Source organism: Sphaerodactylus townsendi, linkage group LG09 (assembly GCF_021028975.2).
Source record: "Sphaerodactylus townsendi isolate TG3544 linkage group LG09, MPM_Stown_v2.3, whole genome shotgun sequence".
NCBI classification, from domain to species: Eukaryota; Metazoa; Chordata; class Lepidosauria; order Squamata; family Sphaerodactylidae; genus Sphaerodactylus; species Sphaerodactylus townsendi.
In genome coordinates, this window is record NC_059433.1 from 82,242,788 (window position 1) to 82,263,548 (window position 20,761).

Genomic DNA, 20,761 nt, shown 5'->3' on the forward strand with positions numbered 1-20,761 from the left:
ATCTCCTTTTTCAAATGAAGGAGTTGTAAGAATAACAGCTCATCTTGTTTGCTTCTGCATCAAAAGGTTGCTGCCATTCATCATTCAGAAACATTGTTTTGAAAGATAATTACCAGTGACAGCGACACAAAGGCATCGGATAGATAACAGGCAGCTCATGAGAGATGTCACCTCCCTTTTATGCATGGGGTTGAGATAATTGTCGGTTAGACAAGCTCAGTGTCAGTGGTTTTTGTTCCTGAATACCTGTTCGTACCATTTGTAGAAGACCATCAATAGGGTGCTTTTAAACAGGATGCTAAAAATGACTGACAATTTCAGTTGCCTTTTCTAAAATTGTAAAGACATCCCCTGAAAATAAGATGTAGTAGAGGTACATAAGAGAACATAAGAACATAAAAACAAGCCAGCTGGATCAGACCAAAGTCCATCCAGCTCTCTGCTACTCGCAGTGGCCCACCAGGTGTCTTTGGGAGCTCACATGTAGGATGTGAACGCAATGGCCTTCTGCGCAATGGCCTTTTGTGGCTGTTGCTCCTGATCACCTGGTCTGTTAAGGCATTTGCAATCTCAGATCAAGAGGATCAAGATTGGTAGCCATAAATCAACTTCTCCTCCATAAATATGTCCAAGCCCCTTTTAAAGGTTTTGCTGAAGTGCTAAATATGAAACATTCCCTGAAAGTAAGACATAGCAAAGTTTTTGTTTGGAAGCATGCCCATCCCACAGAACATCAGAGCATGCAGCTGTGGAGCAGAAAAATAAGACATCCCCCAAAAATAAGACATAGCTCATCTTTGGGAGCAAAAATTAATATCAGATGCTGTCTTATTTTTGGAGAAACACGGTATAATAATGACAGTATTTAGTGTCCTTTCCCCCTTATTTTCTTTCAAACCCCCTGTTCTTAGACTGAGATTTTTAACAATAAAACTATAAATGTTAAATCAGACCAATCTGTGGTTTTTAAGGTTAAATACTGTTAAAGTGAGAACCAGCAGAGAAAAGTTAGACTTTTTATTAATCATGACACTAATGATTTAATTTTATTTCAGTGCTTAATGACTAAGTGCTGAAAATTTGTTTTTAGGATTTAATATTCAGTGCTGAAGAAACCTTTATGGAATTAGTACTTTATGATTTGGCGAATTTTTGTTCTTGTGTGTGTTTTGGATTTGGCGAAGTTTTTGAATTACAGATACAGATCTTTTCTTTATCTTTTTATGTATGTGTTATTTAGATGTGTAAAATAAATAAAAGTTCTCATTAAAAGAAGAAAACTTTTATAAGAGGTTTGTCTGATTGCTAGGCTACGGTCTGACATTTTAGCAAGAATCCTGTCAGAAAGGGCTGTTTGTCTATTTGTCTATTTCAGCTTCCTCCCTTGTTGCTAATTTATATTTAAAACATACTTTGGGGAGTTTGGAACATTTGATTAAATCCAATCAATTTTAATGCTTTTCTGTTGTCTTTTAATATTAAGTGGTTAGAGTGCCAGGCTAGGATCTGAAAGATCCAGATTTCTCCTCTTCTATGGAAGCTAGTTGGATGATTTTGGGCCAATCACATGCTCTCAGCTTAACTGACTTAATAGGGTTGTTGTGAGAATAAAATGGAGCAGTGGAAAATAGGTGTACACTGCTTTGGATCCCCATTGGAGAGAAGCATGTGGCATAAATAATCCTTACTATGAACCACTGCCAGTACAAGAAAAAAATATTTGCTAATCTTTTAAGAAGCTTGAAAGCATCAATATCTAACGGTGTGTTCGGTTTTCTTCTCTCCCCCGAACACAAAGAATCTTCCTTTTCAAAGAAGTGTTTGGTCAGAATGTTGGATTTTGTTCTGAAGTTTGTGTTGTACTATTCTGATGAAGACCTTTTTTGGACACACTATTGTGAGTTGACTTGAGGGCTCTGTAAAGCCATGTGGAGAGAGAGACGAATCTCAAGTCAAATAAATACTTTGAAGAACACAGTGCTTGTTCTTAAGGCTGTCTCGTGGAGATGAAGCTCGGTTTCTTGCCTCCATCCAAAGCATAGTGAGATATTTTAAAACTAATCAGAAGGAAGGGGTCCCTCGAGTTCACCCCCAGTCTGGAGTGATATGAGTCATTGTCCTAGTATCTAACTCCTTTGAAGATTCAAGTGGTCTTGTAATTCAGTCTAATTCTTATTTTTGTTTCATGTTTCACTTCAAGGGTTTTTTTAAAAAAATCATAGTTGCAGAGCGTTTGTGCTTCAATAGTTGAATTTAAAAGAAAGTTATAGTGATAAAAATGTGTCAAAAATGAATAAATGAGATTTTGTATTAAATTTAAGGATAAGATCAATGTAAATACAAAGTAGATAAAAAAGAGATTATTTAAATAAGGATAAGCGAAAATAAAAATGTCACTCCAGTTGTACAGAAACCAGAGGAAAAGTATTAGGAAACATTTCTCATATTCCTATTATGAGGCGCTTTCTTCCAGTACAAGAGAGGTCCCCAAACTGTTCAGCAGCTGCACTTAGTCCAACTTGTTATCAAGGGTTGGCCTCCAAGATCACATTATGTCCATTGTATGACCACTGCATTGGCTGCCTATTAGTTTCTGAGCCCCATTAAAGATACTGGCACTTATCTTTAAAGCCATTCATTCTCTATGGCAGTGGTGGCGAACCTATGGCACTGCAGATGTTCATGGACTACAATTCCTATCAGCCCCTACCAGTATGCTGGCAGGGACTGATGGAAATTGTAGTCCATGAACATCTGCAGTGCCATAGATTCACCACCACTGCTCTATGGTATATATATCTGAAGGACCATCTTCCCCATGAGGTTATGTGGCAGCCTTGCTCAGCACTTCAATTCTTTCTAGAAGTTCCAAACCCTGGGAAAGTACAAATAATGGTTGTTTATGCAGCTACTTTGTTGCTGTGGAACAATTTTCCAGAGGACCTCAGAATATGCACATTCCATCGACAGTTTCAGGTAGTGCAAGAACCTCACAAATAAATACAATTTCTTGGTTTTTAACTGAATTGTGTATGAAGAGCACAGTTTCAACAATGCTGGGCTTTGGAAATGGAAGAATCATAGGCCATTTCCGCACGGGCAATTAATGGCGGCCTGGAGACGGCAAAAACGCCGTCTCCAGGCCGCCATTCGCACAGGGTTCGCACCGCGAAGCCGGCGTTTCCCCAGAGCGCTTGGAAGCGCTCTTGTTGGGGAAGCTTGTGCCGTTGCAGAAGCACGCTACCCGAGCGAGCGGGCAGCGGCTTCACAACGCCTCCACCACCTGGCACCCACCTTGTCCCCGGGCCTCTGGCGCGTCGCCGAGGCGCCTGGGGACACGCCTCCCATGCCACCCTGCGCTGCTGGAGCAGGCGCGCGGGAGCCAGATGCGTGTCCCAGGGCTCGCCGACCAGCGCCGGCGTCTCGGATATCCCGAGTTGGCCGGGTGCCGGCGCTCCGTGGCGCCGGCTGCCCGGCTGTTTCCAGGACCGTCCGTGCGGACGGTCGCAGCGTCATCGGGTCAGCGCGCAATGCGCCGACCTAGCCGTTTCCGCCTCCGTGCGGAAACGGCCATAGAGTTTGGAAGAAACCACAAAGGTCATCAAGTCCAACATGCAGGAACACACAATCAAAGCACTCCTGACATCTGATCCTCTGTTTAAAAACCTCCAAAGAAGAGATTTCACCAGAAGAGAATATAGAATCTTCTTGGAATGAAGTCAGTTATCATTCAGAAACATTGCTTCTTTCTGGGATTCCTATAAAGCTGTTAGATTATAAAGTAGGGGACTATACTGATCCAGACATTATTGATTTACAAATCAGAATATGGTTTAAGAAGCTGGCTGCAACATCATTGTCGCACACAACACATGAAATATAATCAGTAGAATACAGAGCGCTGCTCTGTGGTATGGTGGAACAATGAGGTTTCCGTAGTGAATCCTCTCTCTGGAAATTGATCTTTATTGGCTGTTTTACTGAAAGTTTTATAATCCCAAATCAACTGCATTCATGCCAGAAATAGTATGCTAAAGCTGAGTAATAGGAAGGTGCTAAGAATGGAATACATAAGTCTGAAATATAAAACCAGAAATCTTTCTAGAGCTGTTACTCTTTTCTTTAAATGGTACTAGTGTTGTTGATTTCTCCAAGGAAGCACTATTTTATAAAGCAATTAAATAAACTGCAAGAAGAACTGTGCACGGTCTTTTGGAAGCCCAGGAACAAATTGAGGTGATCTTGGATAATTTCTCAGCTTCTGTTGCCCGTTATAACACTGGATGCTAAGAGGGATGTTTGAACACTTCCCGTTTTGTTGATGAGCCCATGTTGATGAGCTGATGATAGCTGATGTACTTTTTCTCTGTTTTGTCAATCACTTTGTGTCTGTTTTGGTGTATTCCTTCCTAAGCGCAAGAGGCTTTCTGAGGAGCTATGGCCGTTGTTTCAGTAGTGCATCACTGGAGGGCTATTTAAAACAAAACAAAACTGGTAGTTGCTGTTGCGTCCAAAAGTTCTAATAATTTATTGCAGTTCATTTTTTAAAACAGTTAAGGCTTTAGCCCTTTTTATGACCCGTGAAAGTGCTAGAGACGTTTTTTAAAGAAATGGAGGCAATCGGTCGTTTGGATGTCGGTGTATAAGAGAGTTACTGTTTTGTTTTGTTTTGTTTTGTTTTGAAGCCCTCCGGTGGCTCAGCAGGGGAAGAAAATGCAGCTAAGACGGTGGCTGGCTGTGTGGACGCAACTGTAGACGGTTCTATCAGCCAGAAATCATATGTCAGTCATAAATAAATGCTGTGTTTTGTTTTTAAATTAAACCCTTAGGAGTTCAGCTAAGCTGATCTTAACAGCACTAATGACTGCCAATCTGTTTGGGTGGGCAGCATTTTGCACGGGCACAGTCGGGCAGGGGGGGGGGGAACTGCCACAAACTTGTTTAGCAGGCAGTCAAGTCGTTTGATGTCCATCAAGTACACATTAGGCTGGAGGAAGCCGTCAATCTATTCTGAATTTAATAGGGTGGTAGATAGAGTTGCCAGTTCCAGGTTGAGAAGCTCCTGGAAGTTTGGGAGTGGAGCCTGGGGTTCGTAGGGTTCAGGAGGGTGCATAATGCCATCAATTCCACCCTCTGGTGCTGCCGTTTTCTCCAGGGGAACTGAGCTCCACGGGCTGGAGATCGTTTGTGATTCCAGGAGGTCTCTAGGCCCCACCCAGAAGTTGGCAACCCTAGCGATAGACTGCAAGCCAGTAATACTTTCACTTCCTTAGATTATTGCAGATCATAATAATATGTATTAAGTCTTTGTACGGTGCAAATGGCATTCATGGTTATGAGGAAAATGGAGACAGCCTATTGATGGTTTCAATGTATAGAGTTGTAGCCCTGGGCAGGGATTCTGGGAAGGTGCAGTGATCTTAGTTTCATACATACCCTCACACCCATGACGATACAGTCCTGAATGTACCATTGCCATAAACCAAAGTACTGGTTACCAGCTGTCAGGGATATTTTAAAAAAAATGTGGGGCTGATCAGACCCAAAATTGGGGCACTTCAAATGGGCTCTGAGCAGCGGTTCTCAACCTGTGGAGTGCATTGCCCCTTTGGGGGTTGAACGACCCTTTCACAGGGGTCGCCTAAGACTCTCTGCATCAGTGTTCTCCATCTGTAAAATGGATAAATGTTAGGGTTGGGGGTCACCACAACATGAGGAACTGTATTAAAGGGTTGCGGCATTAGGAAGGTTGAGAACCACTGGGCTAGAGGCTTTCCAGTTGCCCCTTATACATTTAAGCCTGTAGCAGCAATCAAATTGTACACGTTTAATGATAAAATGTTTGAATTTTTTTTTGTGGTTGATGTTCCTGGTGCAGGTGAATCTTGGGAGCAACCAGTATCTCTTCTCAGCAGTGGTGGATCCCAAGGAAATGCCCTGTTTCTGCTTGCGCCATGATGTTGATGCTCTTCTCTGGCAGCCACGCCCAGATCGGCAGGACACGTGGGAGCACATTTCCACTTTCAACGCCTTAGGTACGGGAGTGTACTTTATGACATTTCCCTTTAAATCTTTCCCATTTCAGGGCATTCATTCGTACCAGAGTTTCCCAATTGAAGTTTGGTTGACTACTACAACAGTTTGAAGGAAGATGAATGATCCTACTGAATCACTAACTTACTGTGATGACAAAGAACATCACTGTAATAGCTATTTTATTCTCTCGTCCAATCCTGCTTTCTTCTGAATTAACCAGGAATTAGTTTTGTGCAGGAAAGCTTTTGGGGAACCATGAATAAACAGTTCCACTCAATGATGACTACGAACTATTTTAAACCACTGTTGAGGATGAGCTTGAAACAAAATCCTTCAAAACAATTATTAAAATGGGGTGCTGTGTGGTTTCCGGACTGTATGGCCGTGTTCTAGCAGCATTCTCTCCTGTTCATTATTAAAATTCCAGGCACGTTCTATACCAGGGGAGGGAAGGTGGGGAAGGCTTTGCCAGGCCATGGAACAATTGCTCTGCAGCCTGACAGTAGCCAATGGGAGTGCAGGACGCACAGGACTTGAGTTCCTGTATGCCCTGCACACTAATTGGCTAAGGGTGCATCGTTGTTTCATTCTAACCCTTAGCCAATTATGTATTGTTAGATGATGTCAGGACAGGTTTGGTCTGAAAGCGATTTTCACAAAGAGATCACAGAGATGTTCTTGATTGATCTCCAGAAACATTTATTAATTTAGATCATTGCTGTTCCACCTTTTGCCAAATAGAGTCCCCAAAGTGGTGAATATCCAAACTTTAGAACCTTAAAACAGCAATGAAAATATATTTTACAATTTGCTAGAAAAACATGGAGGATTGTGTAAAAGCCCTTGGTGTTTTGGACTTTTCTTATTTAATGACTTATAAAGATGCAGCTGAGTATTTTTGAACATACTCAGAAAGATATAGACAGTTTGATCTTGTAGTCCTGTTCTTTTCTTTAGGCCATTGTTATAATTCACGACCCTCAGTTTGCAAGACCTGAGCAAGGCTTTTAACTATAGGACTTTTTGGAGGATGGTGATTCATGGGATCACCATGAGTCAGATGCAGCCTTTTTCCCTCTTTTTTTTTTACTATGGTTATAATCATGTTGGACCTCTAATACTTTTGATTGCAATTGCAGTAACAGCCATGTTGAGCAAGAATGCTACAGAGAGTGGACAAATAACTTAAAAACATAAGGAAGAGCCTGCTGGATCAGACCAGAGTCCATCTAGTCCAGCTCTCTGCTACTCGCAGTGACCCACCAGGTGCCTTTGGGAGCTCACATGCAGGATGTGAAAGCAATGGCCTGCTGCTGCTGCTGCTCCTGAGCACCTGGTCTGCTAAGGCATTTGCAATCTCAGATCAAAGAGGATCAAGATTGGCAGCCATAGATCGACTTTTCCTCCATAAATCTGTCCAAGCCCCTTTTAAAGCTATCCAGGTTAGTGGCCATCACCACCTTCTGTGGCAGCATATTCCAAATACCAATCACAGGTTGTGTGAAGAAGTGTTTCCTTGTATTAGTCCTAATTCTTCCCCCCAGCATTTTCAATGAATGCCCCCTGGTTCTAATATTGTAAGAAAGAGACAAAAATGTCTCTCTGTCAACATTTTCTACCCCATGCATAATTTTTTAGACTTCAATCATATCCCCCCTCAGACGTCTCCTCTCCAAACTAAAGAGTCCCAAACGCTGCAGCTTCTCCTCATAGGGGAAGGTGCTCCAATCCTCCAACCATCCTCATTGCCCTTCTCTGCACTTTTCCTATCTCGGCCATATCCTTTGTGAGATTTAGGCGACCTCAGAACTGAACACCTGGTACTCCTGGATGCGGTCGCTTCCCACTGCTTCTAGATATAAGGGGATTAGACAATCTTTGCAGTTTTATTACTCAATTCCTTTCCTAATTATCCCCAGCATAGAGTTTGCCTTTTTCACAGCTGCCATGCATTGAGTTGACATTCCCATGGAACTATCAACTAAGACGCCCAAATCCCTTTCCTGGTCTGTGACTGATAGCACTGACCCCTGTAGCGTGTATGTGAAGTTTGGATTTTTTTGCCCCTATGTGCATCACTTTACATTTTGCTACAATGAACTGCATTTGCCATTTCTTAGCCCACTCACCTAATTTATCAAGGTCCGCTTGGAGCTCTTCGCAATCCTTTGTGGTTCTCACCACCCTACATAATTTGGTATCATCTGCAAACTTGGAGCACTAGTGCAATATTCTCCAAACTACCTTCCCACTGAGGAACAAGGCACTTTGTACCGTTTCTTTGCAGCTTTATGAACATTCCCAAAGAGCAGTCCCAAGTGGATTGCATTATAGTAGCCTAGTGCTGAGAATGCAAAAGTGCAGAAGGGGAGGGAAGAGCTGCGGCTCGGAATAGAGTATTTTCTTCGCATGCAGAATGTCCTAAGTTCAGTCCCCAGAATCTCCAGTTTAAAATGTATTACCGTGTTTCCCCAAAAATAAGACCTACCTCAAAAATAAGCCCTATCATGATTTTTCAGGATTTTTGGAGGAGGCTTAAAATATAAGCCCTACTCCAAAAATAAGCCCTACCAGCAGTTACAGATCTGGATGGTGTGATCCAGCAGCGTGCTCCCTGCTAATGAGGGTGCAGCTTGCGTCACACGTGACAGGGGAGCTGCCGAGAGCCCGCCTTAATTAATTGTAAAGGCACCGTATTTCCCCGAAAATAAGCCCTACCCCGAAAATAAGCCCTAATGCATCTTTTGGTGCAAAAATGAATATACGACGCTGTCTTATTTTCGGGGAAACACAGTAAGTAGTAGGTGAGACACAGGAAAGCCACCACTAATCTAAGTAGACAGTACTGACTCTGCTATACACCAACAGTCTGATTGAGTATGAGGCAGTCTTGTTCATTCGTGTGCTCGAGAGACTTGCAGAACATGAACTTAAAAGGCAGGCTTTTGCACCTGCTGGTGATCGAGGATGTTTGATCTCCCTGTTTCCAGGCTACGGTTTGTTTAGAATAACTATATCTGCTGTTCTTGCCTCTCTGCTTTGTAGGTTATGTGCAAGCATCCAAGCGGGACAAGAAATTCATGGCCTGTGCCCCAAACCAATCCTATTCTGCCCTTTGCGAGTGCCAGAGGCGAGTGTTTATCTATCGGCAACCGGCTCCTCTTTCCACCGTCCTCTACAACAGAAAGGAAGGAAGACTGATAGGGCAGGTTGCTAAGCAGCTGGTGGCAACTCTGGAAACCCACGATCCTGTTTTGGGGTTTCAGGCAACGAACGAGAGATTATTTGTTCTCACAGCAAAAATCTTGTTTATAATAAAAGTCAGCACTGAGAATTAAAGGCCAAATCCATCCTCTATTCTCTACATGCAACGTCAGCTCAAAATAACGACTGCATGAATGAATAGGGAAATACAATGGCATATTGTCACATGTACCATTATTTTAACCAATTGCATGTTAGAATTTGTCTATATTTAAGAAGGATGATTTTTTTTCTACGTTAATCATCAACAATACACTATATCTGTGGGAAGCCTTAAATGTTATGAGAAAATGTGTTTCTTTTCCCCTTCTCTCTCAACCCTTTTCAGCAGGCAGCACCTACATGTGAAAAATGGTTCATTTGCTGTTTTTCTAAATAGATCTCCACTGTTGCTCTTCAGTAATAGCAGAATGGAAGTAATCAGCCTTTTATTTTCACAGAATCAACACTGCTAAGTAAAACCAGTCCCGGTTTTTTAGAAAAAGAAAACTAACTAGAAAATGGCCCAAATAATTAAATTGTAACCTAAAGCTTTCTGAAACTGCCCACCCCTGTTTTGTGTTCTACTTCTTAAATGGTTTCACTTGGCTCATTGAACAAATGAGGGGGGGATATGAGCAGCTTTTCCCAGACATCTTTTTAATTGAAGCGAAGCCCGTCTCATTATGTGTGAATGTGATGATCAGACTGGGTTGTATTCAGGTCAGATGAAGCTCTGCAAACATTTTAGAAATAAAGTAAGATGGTTGTTTTTCACATCTGGCAGCGTGTGTTTTTTTCCAATGGTATGTGGGGCCATGGTTCAGCAATATAGCATCTGTTTTGCATGCATTAAGAGCATAAGAACAAGCCTGCTGGATCAGAGGAAAGTCCATCTAGTCCGGCATTCTGCTACTCGCAGTGGCCCACCAGGTGCCTTTGGGAGCTCACATGCAGGATGTGAAAGCAATGGCCTGCTGTTGCTGCTGCTGCTCCCGAGCACCTGGTCTGCTAAGGCATTTGCAATCTCAGATCAAGGAGGATCAAGATTGGTAGCCATAGATCGACTTCTCCATAAATCTGTCCAAGCCCTTTTTAAAGCCATCCAGGTTAGCGGCCATCACCACCTCCTGTGGCAGCATGTTCCAAACACCAATCACACATTGCGTCAAGAAGTGTTTCCTTTTATTAGTCCTTATTCTTAGTCCTTATTTATTAGTCCTTATTCATTAGATCCCCGGTTCAGTTCCCAGCATCTCCAGCTAAATGGATATCACAGCAGGTCGCAGTTTGAGACCTCAGCCCACAAAAGCTGCTACCAAGCAGAGTAAATGTTACTGACTTCAGTGGGGAAATGGTCTGATTCATTATAGGGCATGTTCACGTGTTTATTGATGAGATTTGAATGCCTGCTTTGTTTCCAGTCAAGGTCTCCAAGGCAACTAAAAACTACACATAATAACAACACATCTTAAACAGAATTAAAACCAAAACAAAGATTCATATCTAAAACACATAAAGCATTATGCTGTAGTGCAGGAAGGATCTTTCAGGGAACTCCAGATGAAACAAAAACAGTTCTGCCTACTGATCGAAGACAGTGGTAGAAGAGGACAGCCAAGTCTCTCTGGGTTTAGGCTGTATCTCAGATATGAGAAGGAACAGAGTTGGATTTCAAGCTGCAAGTTGTACAACAGTAAATATTGCAGTCAAAAGTAGAAAGAGATGATGGCTTGAACTTGATGTGTAGGTATGCTTATACTAACAGTGTGGGAAGTGGACATTGAATGGTATTGCAGAGGCAGAATATCTGAACTTTCGCCGTAGAAGGCATAATATATCATCCAGGTCTGCACCAGAAAGAAACCTTACTGCGTGTTTTTTTTTTCTTGCCCCAAAGCACAGGCAACCCTCTTAACATTTTTTATCCCCAATCCCAACCCATGGATTATTGAAATTGACCAGTTGAAATTTAAATTAGAATCTTGTCACATTGGTTTTTTTCCCAAATATCAACAAATCTGTTATCAATGTCACATGTTACTTGATTTGGACAGTATTTCTCAGCATTCCAGATATTTGGTGAATGCATAGTCCATATTTGTCATGATGGTGCCATGGGGGGGGGGGGGGGTTCACTCTTGCAGGTGCAGTATTATCACTTCCAGCTGTGGCCTTGGAGTTCTGTGGCTGGGAAGAGACTCCGGGCCGGACAATGTGAATAGTCTGCTTCTCATGTGGGGAATCTCCACAGAGTAGTGGAATTTCCACAGAGTAGTGGTTAGGATCGAAGAAGGATCTGAGAGATCTAGGTTTGAATCTTCGCTCTGTCATGAACATTTGCTGGATAGCCTTGTGTGAGACACACACTTCCAGCCTAATGCACCTCATGGAGCTCTTGTCAGGATAAAATGACGGTGAGGAGAATTATGTAAGTTGCTTTGGGTCCCCATGGAGAGAAAGGTGGGGTATAAATGAAGTAAATAGTTCTTCCAATGCACATTGCACTTTACAGAATGGCATTAGCAAAAAGGTGGGTCTTTTCCTCAGGAGATTACAATTAAATTTTAATTGGGGGCAGGGATAGGAGAAGAAGAAGAGTTCGGATTTATATCCCCCCTTTCTCTTTTGTAAGGAGTCTCAAAGGGGCTTACAATTTCCCCCCCTCACAACAGACACCCTGTGAGGTAGATGAGGCTAAGAGAGAACTGAAGAACTGTGACTCGCCCAAGGTCATCCAGCTGGCATGTGTTGGAGTGCACAAACCAATCTGGTTCACCAGATAAGCCTCCACAGCTCAAGTGGCAGAGTGGGGAATGAAACCCGGTTCCCCAGATTAGAGCGCACCTGCTTTTAACCACTACACCATGCTGGCTCTGCCGCTTGAAAAGATGGAGGCTAAATTAGATTGTTGAGGACAGGCTAGAGCCAAGCAATAGATAGGAAAAATATGTATGAATGCAGTTAGGCTTCATTGTTGTAGATACTGAAGACAAATGGGTTAAGCCAAAAGTGTGTATTGAGGAAGAGAGGGAGAACATTTCTTTCTAAGGATGGAAACAGTCCAAGTGTTCAGCACCCTGGAGAGCTCCCTTCTAAACACTTAAACCATAGTATAACCAGCTTTGTACTTATATCTCAGTTTAGGTTTTCTAAAAGCTTAATGAGTTTGCAGACATAATGGATAGGAAATGAACTTCTACAGAAAAAAATAACCCCTACTTTTGTCAGCCAGCCTAGCTGGGAAAGGAGGTTTTGCCATATGATGAGAAACTGCAACATAAAAGCAATTTTATCTATTATGCATGATTCATTTGTTCCATACAGACTAATATTTAATGAAGTACAGAACGACTGAAAACTAATGTTCATTCTCTTGACAGATTAAATAATGGAAGTAACACCATTGTCATTTTCCCCCACCCAGAGTTCTTATTATAACACAAAATAATATGCCTAGACAAATATGCCTGGACTTGAAGAAGAGGTTACTGACACAGAAAATATAACCAGAAACAAGTGTTGCTCTTTTGGACATTTTTGTGCACCATTTAGAGCAGAACAATGTTTTCAGTTAATCGCAAGTCTGCAATTCCTCCAGATCTGCCCTTGCGGTTGCAAGCTATTCATACCCAAAGCGTGATAATGTGCCACTAAGTGAGAATGACAATGACGACATACATCACCGGCAGTCGCTCTCAATCCTTTGGCGCATCCGATATGTAAACTCTCTTCCACATTTTTTCGATTAAGTACCGCTCCTTTCTGCTGGTTGATGTTCATACTAAATCAGCTGCGGGTATCCAGCCATCGTATTCTTTTGGCGTCCAGGTCTTCTCCCGCCACTGACAAGTCCAAGGATCATAGATTTTTCTAGCGAATTTGATCGCATCACATGACCAAAGTATGTACATCTGAGCCTGGTTATTTTCCCTTCTAGTGATGTGTCTGGCTCTTTTGGCGCGATTCGAAGATTCTCTGTGTTTACACCCTAGTTGTCCATGGTATGCACAGTAGCTTTTGCCAACACCTCAACTCGAACGCGTCTATTCTTCTGTCGGCTTTCTTTGTAGTCCAGCTTTTACACCCATACATGGCTATGGAGAAGATGATGATTTAAAGCCTTTGGGATCTAGGCCCTTCCAGCTCTTAAGGCCTGGATGTTGATGTCTCTGCTTTTCCAAATTTTATCCATGCTCAGCATTGCGCTTCGTCCTAATGCTATTCTCCACTTTATCTCAGGGGTTACCTCTCAATGACAGTCAATTTTTGAACCCAGGAAGATTAAGTCTTGGACGCACTCAATGACCTCATTGTCAATGCTAATTTGGGTCCAATCTATGCTAGCTGTCGTCATGATGTTTGTCTTCTTCACATTGAGATGGAGGCCCATTTTTTCGCTTTCAGCTTTGATCTTCACTATCAACTGTATCAGATAGTTCTCAGTCTCTGCAAGCAGAGAATAAGAGTCATCACATTGTTTCTTGGGAGATCTGCTCAAGGAATGCTTCTGTAAAACGGTCCAGAATGGATCAAGTAATGCAAACCAGAAACAACAAAAAAGGAAGATCAGATCATCTAATTTGTTTCCCACAGTGTCTTATCTATGTTTATTCAGGAAACCCACAAGAAGGAGCATGAAGTCAGCTGTCCTCCTCAGCCACGGCTTCCCCCGCCAGCTGCCATATTGTCTCTGAATAAAAACTCGATTCAGCTATCACAGCTAATAGGTTTTGATAGTCCCCCTCATCCAGAAATTAACTTGAAATTGACCTAACACAGTGCTTTTCGCCTCTGGTAATGGATTCCAATAAGTTAATTATACACACTATGTAATGGGAAACTTCTTTTGTCTATCCTGATTTAGTTGAGTCTGAGTTTGTGTTACAAAAAAAAACCCCTCTCTTCCCATGCATAATTTCACAAATCTCCTTTTCCTTCTGTCCCACTAGGTCATAGATTTTCGTTTAATTATAATTGTTAAAATCATTGCCTGTGACAAGTTACATTTCCTAATTGAGGACATAGCCTCAGAAGACCCTTTTATCCGTAACAGTGGGGGATATTTTTTTTCACAAAATGGATCTGTACAGATCATGCAAAAATAGGGTTTAATTTGTTTAGTACAATTGTTGGCCTGGTCTGGATGGCCCAGGCAACCACTATCTCATATCTTGGAAGCTAACCAAGGTTGGCCCTGGTTAGTACTTGTATGGGAGTTCATATCTTGGAAGCTAACCAAGGTTGGCCCTGGTTAGTACTTGTATGGGAGTTCATATCTTGAAAGCTAATCAAAGTTGGCCTGGTTAGTACTTGTATAGGAGATCATATCTTGGAAGCTAACCAAGGTTGGCCCTGGTTAGTACTTGTATGGGAGTTCATATCTTGAAAGCTAATCAAAGTTGGCCTGGTTAGTACTTGTATAGGAAATCATATCTTGGAAGCTAACCAAGGTTGGCCCTGGTTAGTACTTGTATGGGAGATCACCAAGAAAGTCCATGGTTGCTATGCAGAGGCAGGCAATGTCAAGCCACCTCTAAATATTTCTTGCCTTGAAAGCCCATAAGTCAGCTGCAACTTGAAAGCACTTCAACCACATGCACAGCATAACTGATAAACGCCGGATCCTTCATAAACTATAATAAAGTTCTGGTTTGTTAAATATAGCTAGTTTTAATAATGGTTTCAAGTGATGTCTGAATGCAGATAATCCTGGTGTCTTCTCTGGCGATCCCCTTCCTGGTTACAAACAGAAGAAAATGAAACCAGGATTTGAGTTACAGAGAGCTGAATACTAATTTCACAAAATAAACCATGGTCTCTCTGTACCTCTGAATCAAGCTTTTCTATGCCAATAAAGGCTTGCTGCTATAAGTAGAATCAAGCTTTTGGGCACTGAGTGGCTGATTTGGAAGATTTACTTGAGACAAATGCCTTTTCTTAGGTTTGCAGCCACCCTGAAAAATTATTCTCTATGGAAGGTATTCTATGTACGCTGTTAACTCTGCAGCGCAGCAACACTGAGCAAAAACTTCAGGGATGAAGAACCATCTGTTCAAATGTTATACTTCTGTAGTTAAGACTAGTGATCATACAAGTATGCAAGTTAATTTTGAAAGAAGCTGGGATAAAACACAATTTCCAAATGTTAATCCCTCTCCCCATGCTCCTTCCAAAATCTTTTAGATTAAGTGCAAATCCAAATTTTTTGTTGCTGACTGCTTCTTTCATATAATTACATGCGGGACCTTCTTCATTGTAGAATGCTCTGCCTGGGTCCTAGTGCCTACCTAGCCCTGCTTTCCCACACCACTACACGCACCCACACACACACACGCACACTCATATCAGTTTGAAAGTAAAAATACCTTTTGGCATTCAAAGAACCATGTTCAATAATGCACAAAATAATGGTGGGACAAAGGCAACAGGCGAGCTGGAGGAAAATTTAGGTTACTGGGGGACAGCAATAGGGCTGCCCAGCAAAAAGATCAGACCCCCATGATATGCCTTACACTTCTGTTTAACCTGAATCAATATGTTAATAAAAGGCCAATCTTTTTTACCATAACAAACTTGTTGTTGTATGTTATCAAGGGTTTGGCAGGAGGAAGGGCCATTCAGTGACTTCTCTCAGACAGCAAATGATTTACAGTGCCATCCTAAGCAGAGTTACACTCTTCTAAGCCTTCAGGACTTTGAAGGATACTGCTAGAATGTTGCCTCTAGTTATTCTGGCTGCTACTTCTATGTGCAGTCTAGTCATATCTTCATATGGTAAAATATTTAGGAATGATGCCACCAGGCAGCTTACAGGCTTGGTGAAGACAAAAATCCTACTCTGAAGTTGGTTGGACTTTTTATTAATTGTGAAGGGTGTCAAAGTGGATTTATGCATAACAGTGTTCATTTAACTTTGCTGATGGCAAGACATCGACTCCCACTTGAAACGGAACATTTCTCTGCAAGTTTGAATCTCATTTTTTAAACTACTGGAGCATCAATGGACTGGCATATTTTGACTAAAATAACTCTTCCCTCTGCAATAGATAAACCCAAACTCCAGACACAATTCATATGATACAAAGAACCTGTTTCCTTGAATTTTGATTCTTCGGTTCTCTTTTCTTTTTATTGGTTGTGTCCAAATACTTCATCACTCCACTATTGTCTCAGACGGTGGGTATGCTATAAAACCTGCCGTTATGCACTTTACAAAATGAACTACTGTCAGCAATGTGTACCTGCAGTGACCCAGGAAGAAATGCATTGCAATGTTGGTCATGAGTCATGAAGCTGGGGGAAGAGGAGGCTCACAGACCTTTTGCTGTTGCCATGAAACTTTGACTGTTAGGCCCCTTCCGCACACGCAAAATAATGCGTTTTCAAACCACTTTCACAACTGTTTGCAAGTGGATTTTGCCATTCCGCACAGCTTCAAAGAGCACTGAAAGCAGTTTGAAAGTGCATTATTCTACATGTGCGGAATGAGCCTCAGAGATAATATCTGATTCATTTGATACCAGGCCAGCTTCCTATTGAGTTTCTGCACTTCTTAACAGCTCCTGTGCAGTGAATAGCAAAAGGGCACTTAGTGATGTAGATTAAAAAGACAACAGAGAAAGTGGTCATGATGCCTGCTAGTCAACTTGGACTGTTACTAAGGAAAAACTCTGGTAAGTAAAAATAACATGGGCCGTTTCCACACGGAGGCGGAAGCGGCTAGGTCGGCACATTTTGCGCCGACCCGATGACGCTGGGACTGTCCGCATGGACAGTCCTGAAAAGAGCCAGGATGCCGGCGCCGTGGAGCTCTGGCGCCCGGCCAACCCAGCGTGTCCCCGGGCCTTCGGCACGTCGCCGAGGCCTGGGGACACGCCCCCCCGGCCCTGCGCGCCTGCTCCAGCGGCGCAGGGCAGGGGGGCGTGTCCCCAGGCCTCGGCGACGCGCCGGAGGCCCGGGGACAAGGTAAGTGCTGGGAGGGAGTGGGGGGGAGGCGTCTTGAAGCCGCTGCCGTTCGCTCGGCAGCGGCTTCAAGGCGGCGTTTCCCCAACAAGTACGCTTCTAAGCGCACTGGGGAAACGCCGGCTTCGCGGCGGTCGGGCGGCGCGAGGGCGGCGCGGCTGCGATGCAGCTGCGCCCCCTGTGCGAATGGCGGCCTGGGGACGGCGTTTTTGCCGTCCCCATGCCGCCATATTCCGCCCGTGCGGAAACGGCCATGGATTTTTTCCCCTTTGTCTTCATAATCCCTGTTTGGTTGTTATTTTTAGTGCTTTAGTTTTAGACATACACTTTGGAGGCAGAACCCTTTTTCATTTTGCTCTCTCACCCTTTTTCGCCAGTCATTTCATGTATTGGGGTATATTTCTATGCCTCCTCTCCAGTGACCTGATGTAACCATAATATAAACTGTAATATAAACGGTCATGCAGGCTATCTGGTTATATTTGGTAGACTGAGACCAACGTACTGCCACATATTGGGACCTGATTTGTTCTAAAACCCTCTTCCCTTGGCAGGAGCCTGCACAAGAAGAAGAGTTTGGATTTATATCCCCCTATCTCTCCTGTAAGGAGACTCAAAGGGGCTTACAATGTCCTTTCCCTTCCCCCACCCCCCGCACAACAAACACTCAGTGAGGTGGGTGGGGCTGAGAGAGCTCAGAAGAACTGTGACTTGCCCAAGGTCGCCAAGCTGGCATGTGTTGGAGTGCACGAGCTAATCTGGTTCACCAGATAAGCCTTTTCAGCTCAAGAGGTAGAGCTTCACCTTCAAGTCCCCCATAGGCCAGAATAGAGATATGCCATGAAAATCATGATGTATCTCTATCGGGGATTCTGCCACTGTACAGGGAGCGAGTGGGCTCTGGGGGATGACTAAGGTTGGCCCCGCCCTACTGAATGCCCCCAGAATACCCCCACATTTGAAAAATACATTTGAAATAAAAAAGTAACTACAAATAAAATGGAAGTAAAAGCAATAAATAAAACCATAACACCAATTAAAATATCAGCTACAAAACTTGCTTGGAAAATAAAACTGGCCAGCTGAGACTATTGTAAATGGCAGGGAATACATTGAAATAACAACTTCCTTGTTTGCTACGTTAGCCAAAGGCCACATGATACAAACATACTCTATTTTAGTATATACATTTTCTGTATTTCAGTATATACTCTGTTTTAGTACATACTTGGTCTATAAAAGACAACTGCTCCAATGAATGTCAGCTGGAATAATTGTATTGTCGAAGGCTTTCACGGCCGGAATCATTTCGCCTGCATCTGTGGCTGGCATCTTCAGAGGAATCCTCTGAAGATGCCAGCCACAGATGCAGGCGAAACATCAGGAGAGAATGCTGCTAGAACATGGCCATACAGCCCGGAAACCACACAGCACCCAAGCTGGAATAATTGTTTATATTCCCATCAGAGTTATCAAATCAACAGAGCTATTATATACCCTAATACCTGCTTCATATTTTTAAATAGTTCAGGGAGATGAGTGCATTCTAGGTACAAAAACAAAGAGGGGTTTAGGAGAGCTGTTTGAGGAAATGAAATAAAAGGAAGGATCCTATTCAACCCGCATCATGCAATGCAGTGGCTAACTGGTAGTCTTAAACATTCCCTAAATTAACTCCATTCTTATCCAAATGGGCCAAGTTAGCCCAATCTCATCAGACCTCTGAAGCTAAGCAGAATTGACCTCATTAGTACTTGAACTGGAGACTGTCAAGGAACTCCAGAGTCTTTACACAGAGGCAGGCAATGGCAAACCACCTCTGTTAGTCTCTTGCCTTGAAAACCCGCTAGGGACTCTGTAAGTCAATTGCAGCTTCACAGCATTTTCCTCTGCCACCACCAAACTGGCCTCAATGAAGACTCTAGGATTTCACTCTTCATAGTCTGCAATGCTGCCTCCTCCATGCCTCAAAGAATGTGGCAACTCAAACCTTTTCCCCATGAATTAATTCGCACAACTATAATTCCTCCATAACAAATGCCTACAAAATATATTGTTGTTTCTTGTATACAGAAGAACCCAGAGCAGCTCTCAGTCTTGGGAAAAACAGAATATGACACTCACACATTTACTAGAATATTATTATTATTATTATTATTATTATTATTATTATTATTATTATTATTATTATTATTATTATTATTATTATTATTATTATTATTATTATTATTATTCACATAACAACACAGCACAAGTGTCTGGAATTCATCTCTGAATATCGAGTCCTTCCCAAGGACCTAGGATATTAGAGGTATTTGCGTAGAATATGTGCAGTTCCTAGAAGTGCTGCTTTCTGCAGCATGTGGACTGATGTTCTGTCCAAGTTTAGGCTTTCCAGATTTTTTCAAGATTTCTTGGGATTCCTCCTAGAGCACCGACTACTAGTGGGATTACTGTTGTTCTTTTTTGCCACAATCGTTCAACTTCAATTTGTAGGTCCTTGTATTTTGTGATCTTTTCCAGCTCTTTGTCCTCTACCCTGCTGTCAACTGGCACAGCAACATCGATGATCCAAACATGTTTCTTCTCTATCACTGTTATGTCTGGGGGGTTGTGTGCCAGGTGTCTGTCTGTCTGTATTCTAAAGTCCCAGAGTATTTTTGCTTCTTCATTTTCTGTGGACTTCTCTGGCTTGTGCTCATACCAGGTCTTGCTACAGGGCAGGCTGTACTTTTTGCAAAGGTTCCAGTGCACCATTGCTGCTAGCCTATTGTGACGTTCGAGATAGTCAGTTTGAGCTATTTTCTTACAGCAGCAGATGATGTGCTCCAAGGTTTCATCACACTCTTTGCAGAGACGGCACTTTGGGTCATTGTAGGACTTTTCGATTCGTGTCTTTATTATTATTATTATTATTATTATTATTATTATTTATTCCACTTTTATACCGCCCTCCCCCAAAGGGCTCAGGGCGGTTTACAACATAAAATACATATAAGTGGCTAAACAGAATAAAATGCTAAAATTTTATACCGGTTAAAATGCAGCGCTCCAAGTTCATAAATATTTAAAACAGACAGCGTTCAACCTTTGACTCCTCTAATTCTGACTCTGAGAGGGGAACAGCGGATCTCAGTTGTTAACGGGCACCTATCAGTAATATTCACAAGCCTTTATTGGCATAAAATAAACATACAAAATCAGCATACAAAATTTGCCCATTATTGCTCACAATTATAGACACTGGTACTAAAATACTAAATACTAAAATATATACATGGTCCTTCTGTAACTATAGGACATTCCTTCAGCTAAGTTAACTCACTTAAACGTCATCGGATACTGACAGAAGCTAGCAAAATTACTGCTGGCTATATGTGGTCATAATACATAGACATTGGTTGGTATTCATCTAGACTTACGTCTATTATTGTTAGCAGAAATTTTGCTACATTCTCACACACTGTGGGATCCATGTTGTTCAAAAGCATAGGTATCTTAAGAGCATCAGTTAGAT

At 42.4% G+C, this 20,761-nt stretch overlaps 1 protein-coding gene across 1 annotated transcript in view; it reads left to right on the top strand.

Annotated features, from left to right (window-relative positions):
- The window catches only part of NUDCD1 (NudC domain containing 1), a 51,914-nt gene extending 41,858 nt beyond the window's left edge, over positions 1-10,056 (top strand). The window contains exons 9-10 of the mRNA XM_048507988.1: positions 5,879-6,035; positions 9,082-10,056. Of these exons, the coding sequence (XP_048363945.1) occupies positions 5,879-6,035; positions 9,082-9,374 (450 nt within the window). The 3' untranslated portion in view covers positions 9,375-10,056. The remainder of the gene's footprint in view (positions 1-5,878; positions 6,036-9,081) is intronic.
- Positions 10,057-20,761: the final 10,705 nt, after the last annotated feature.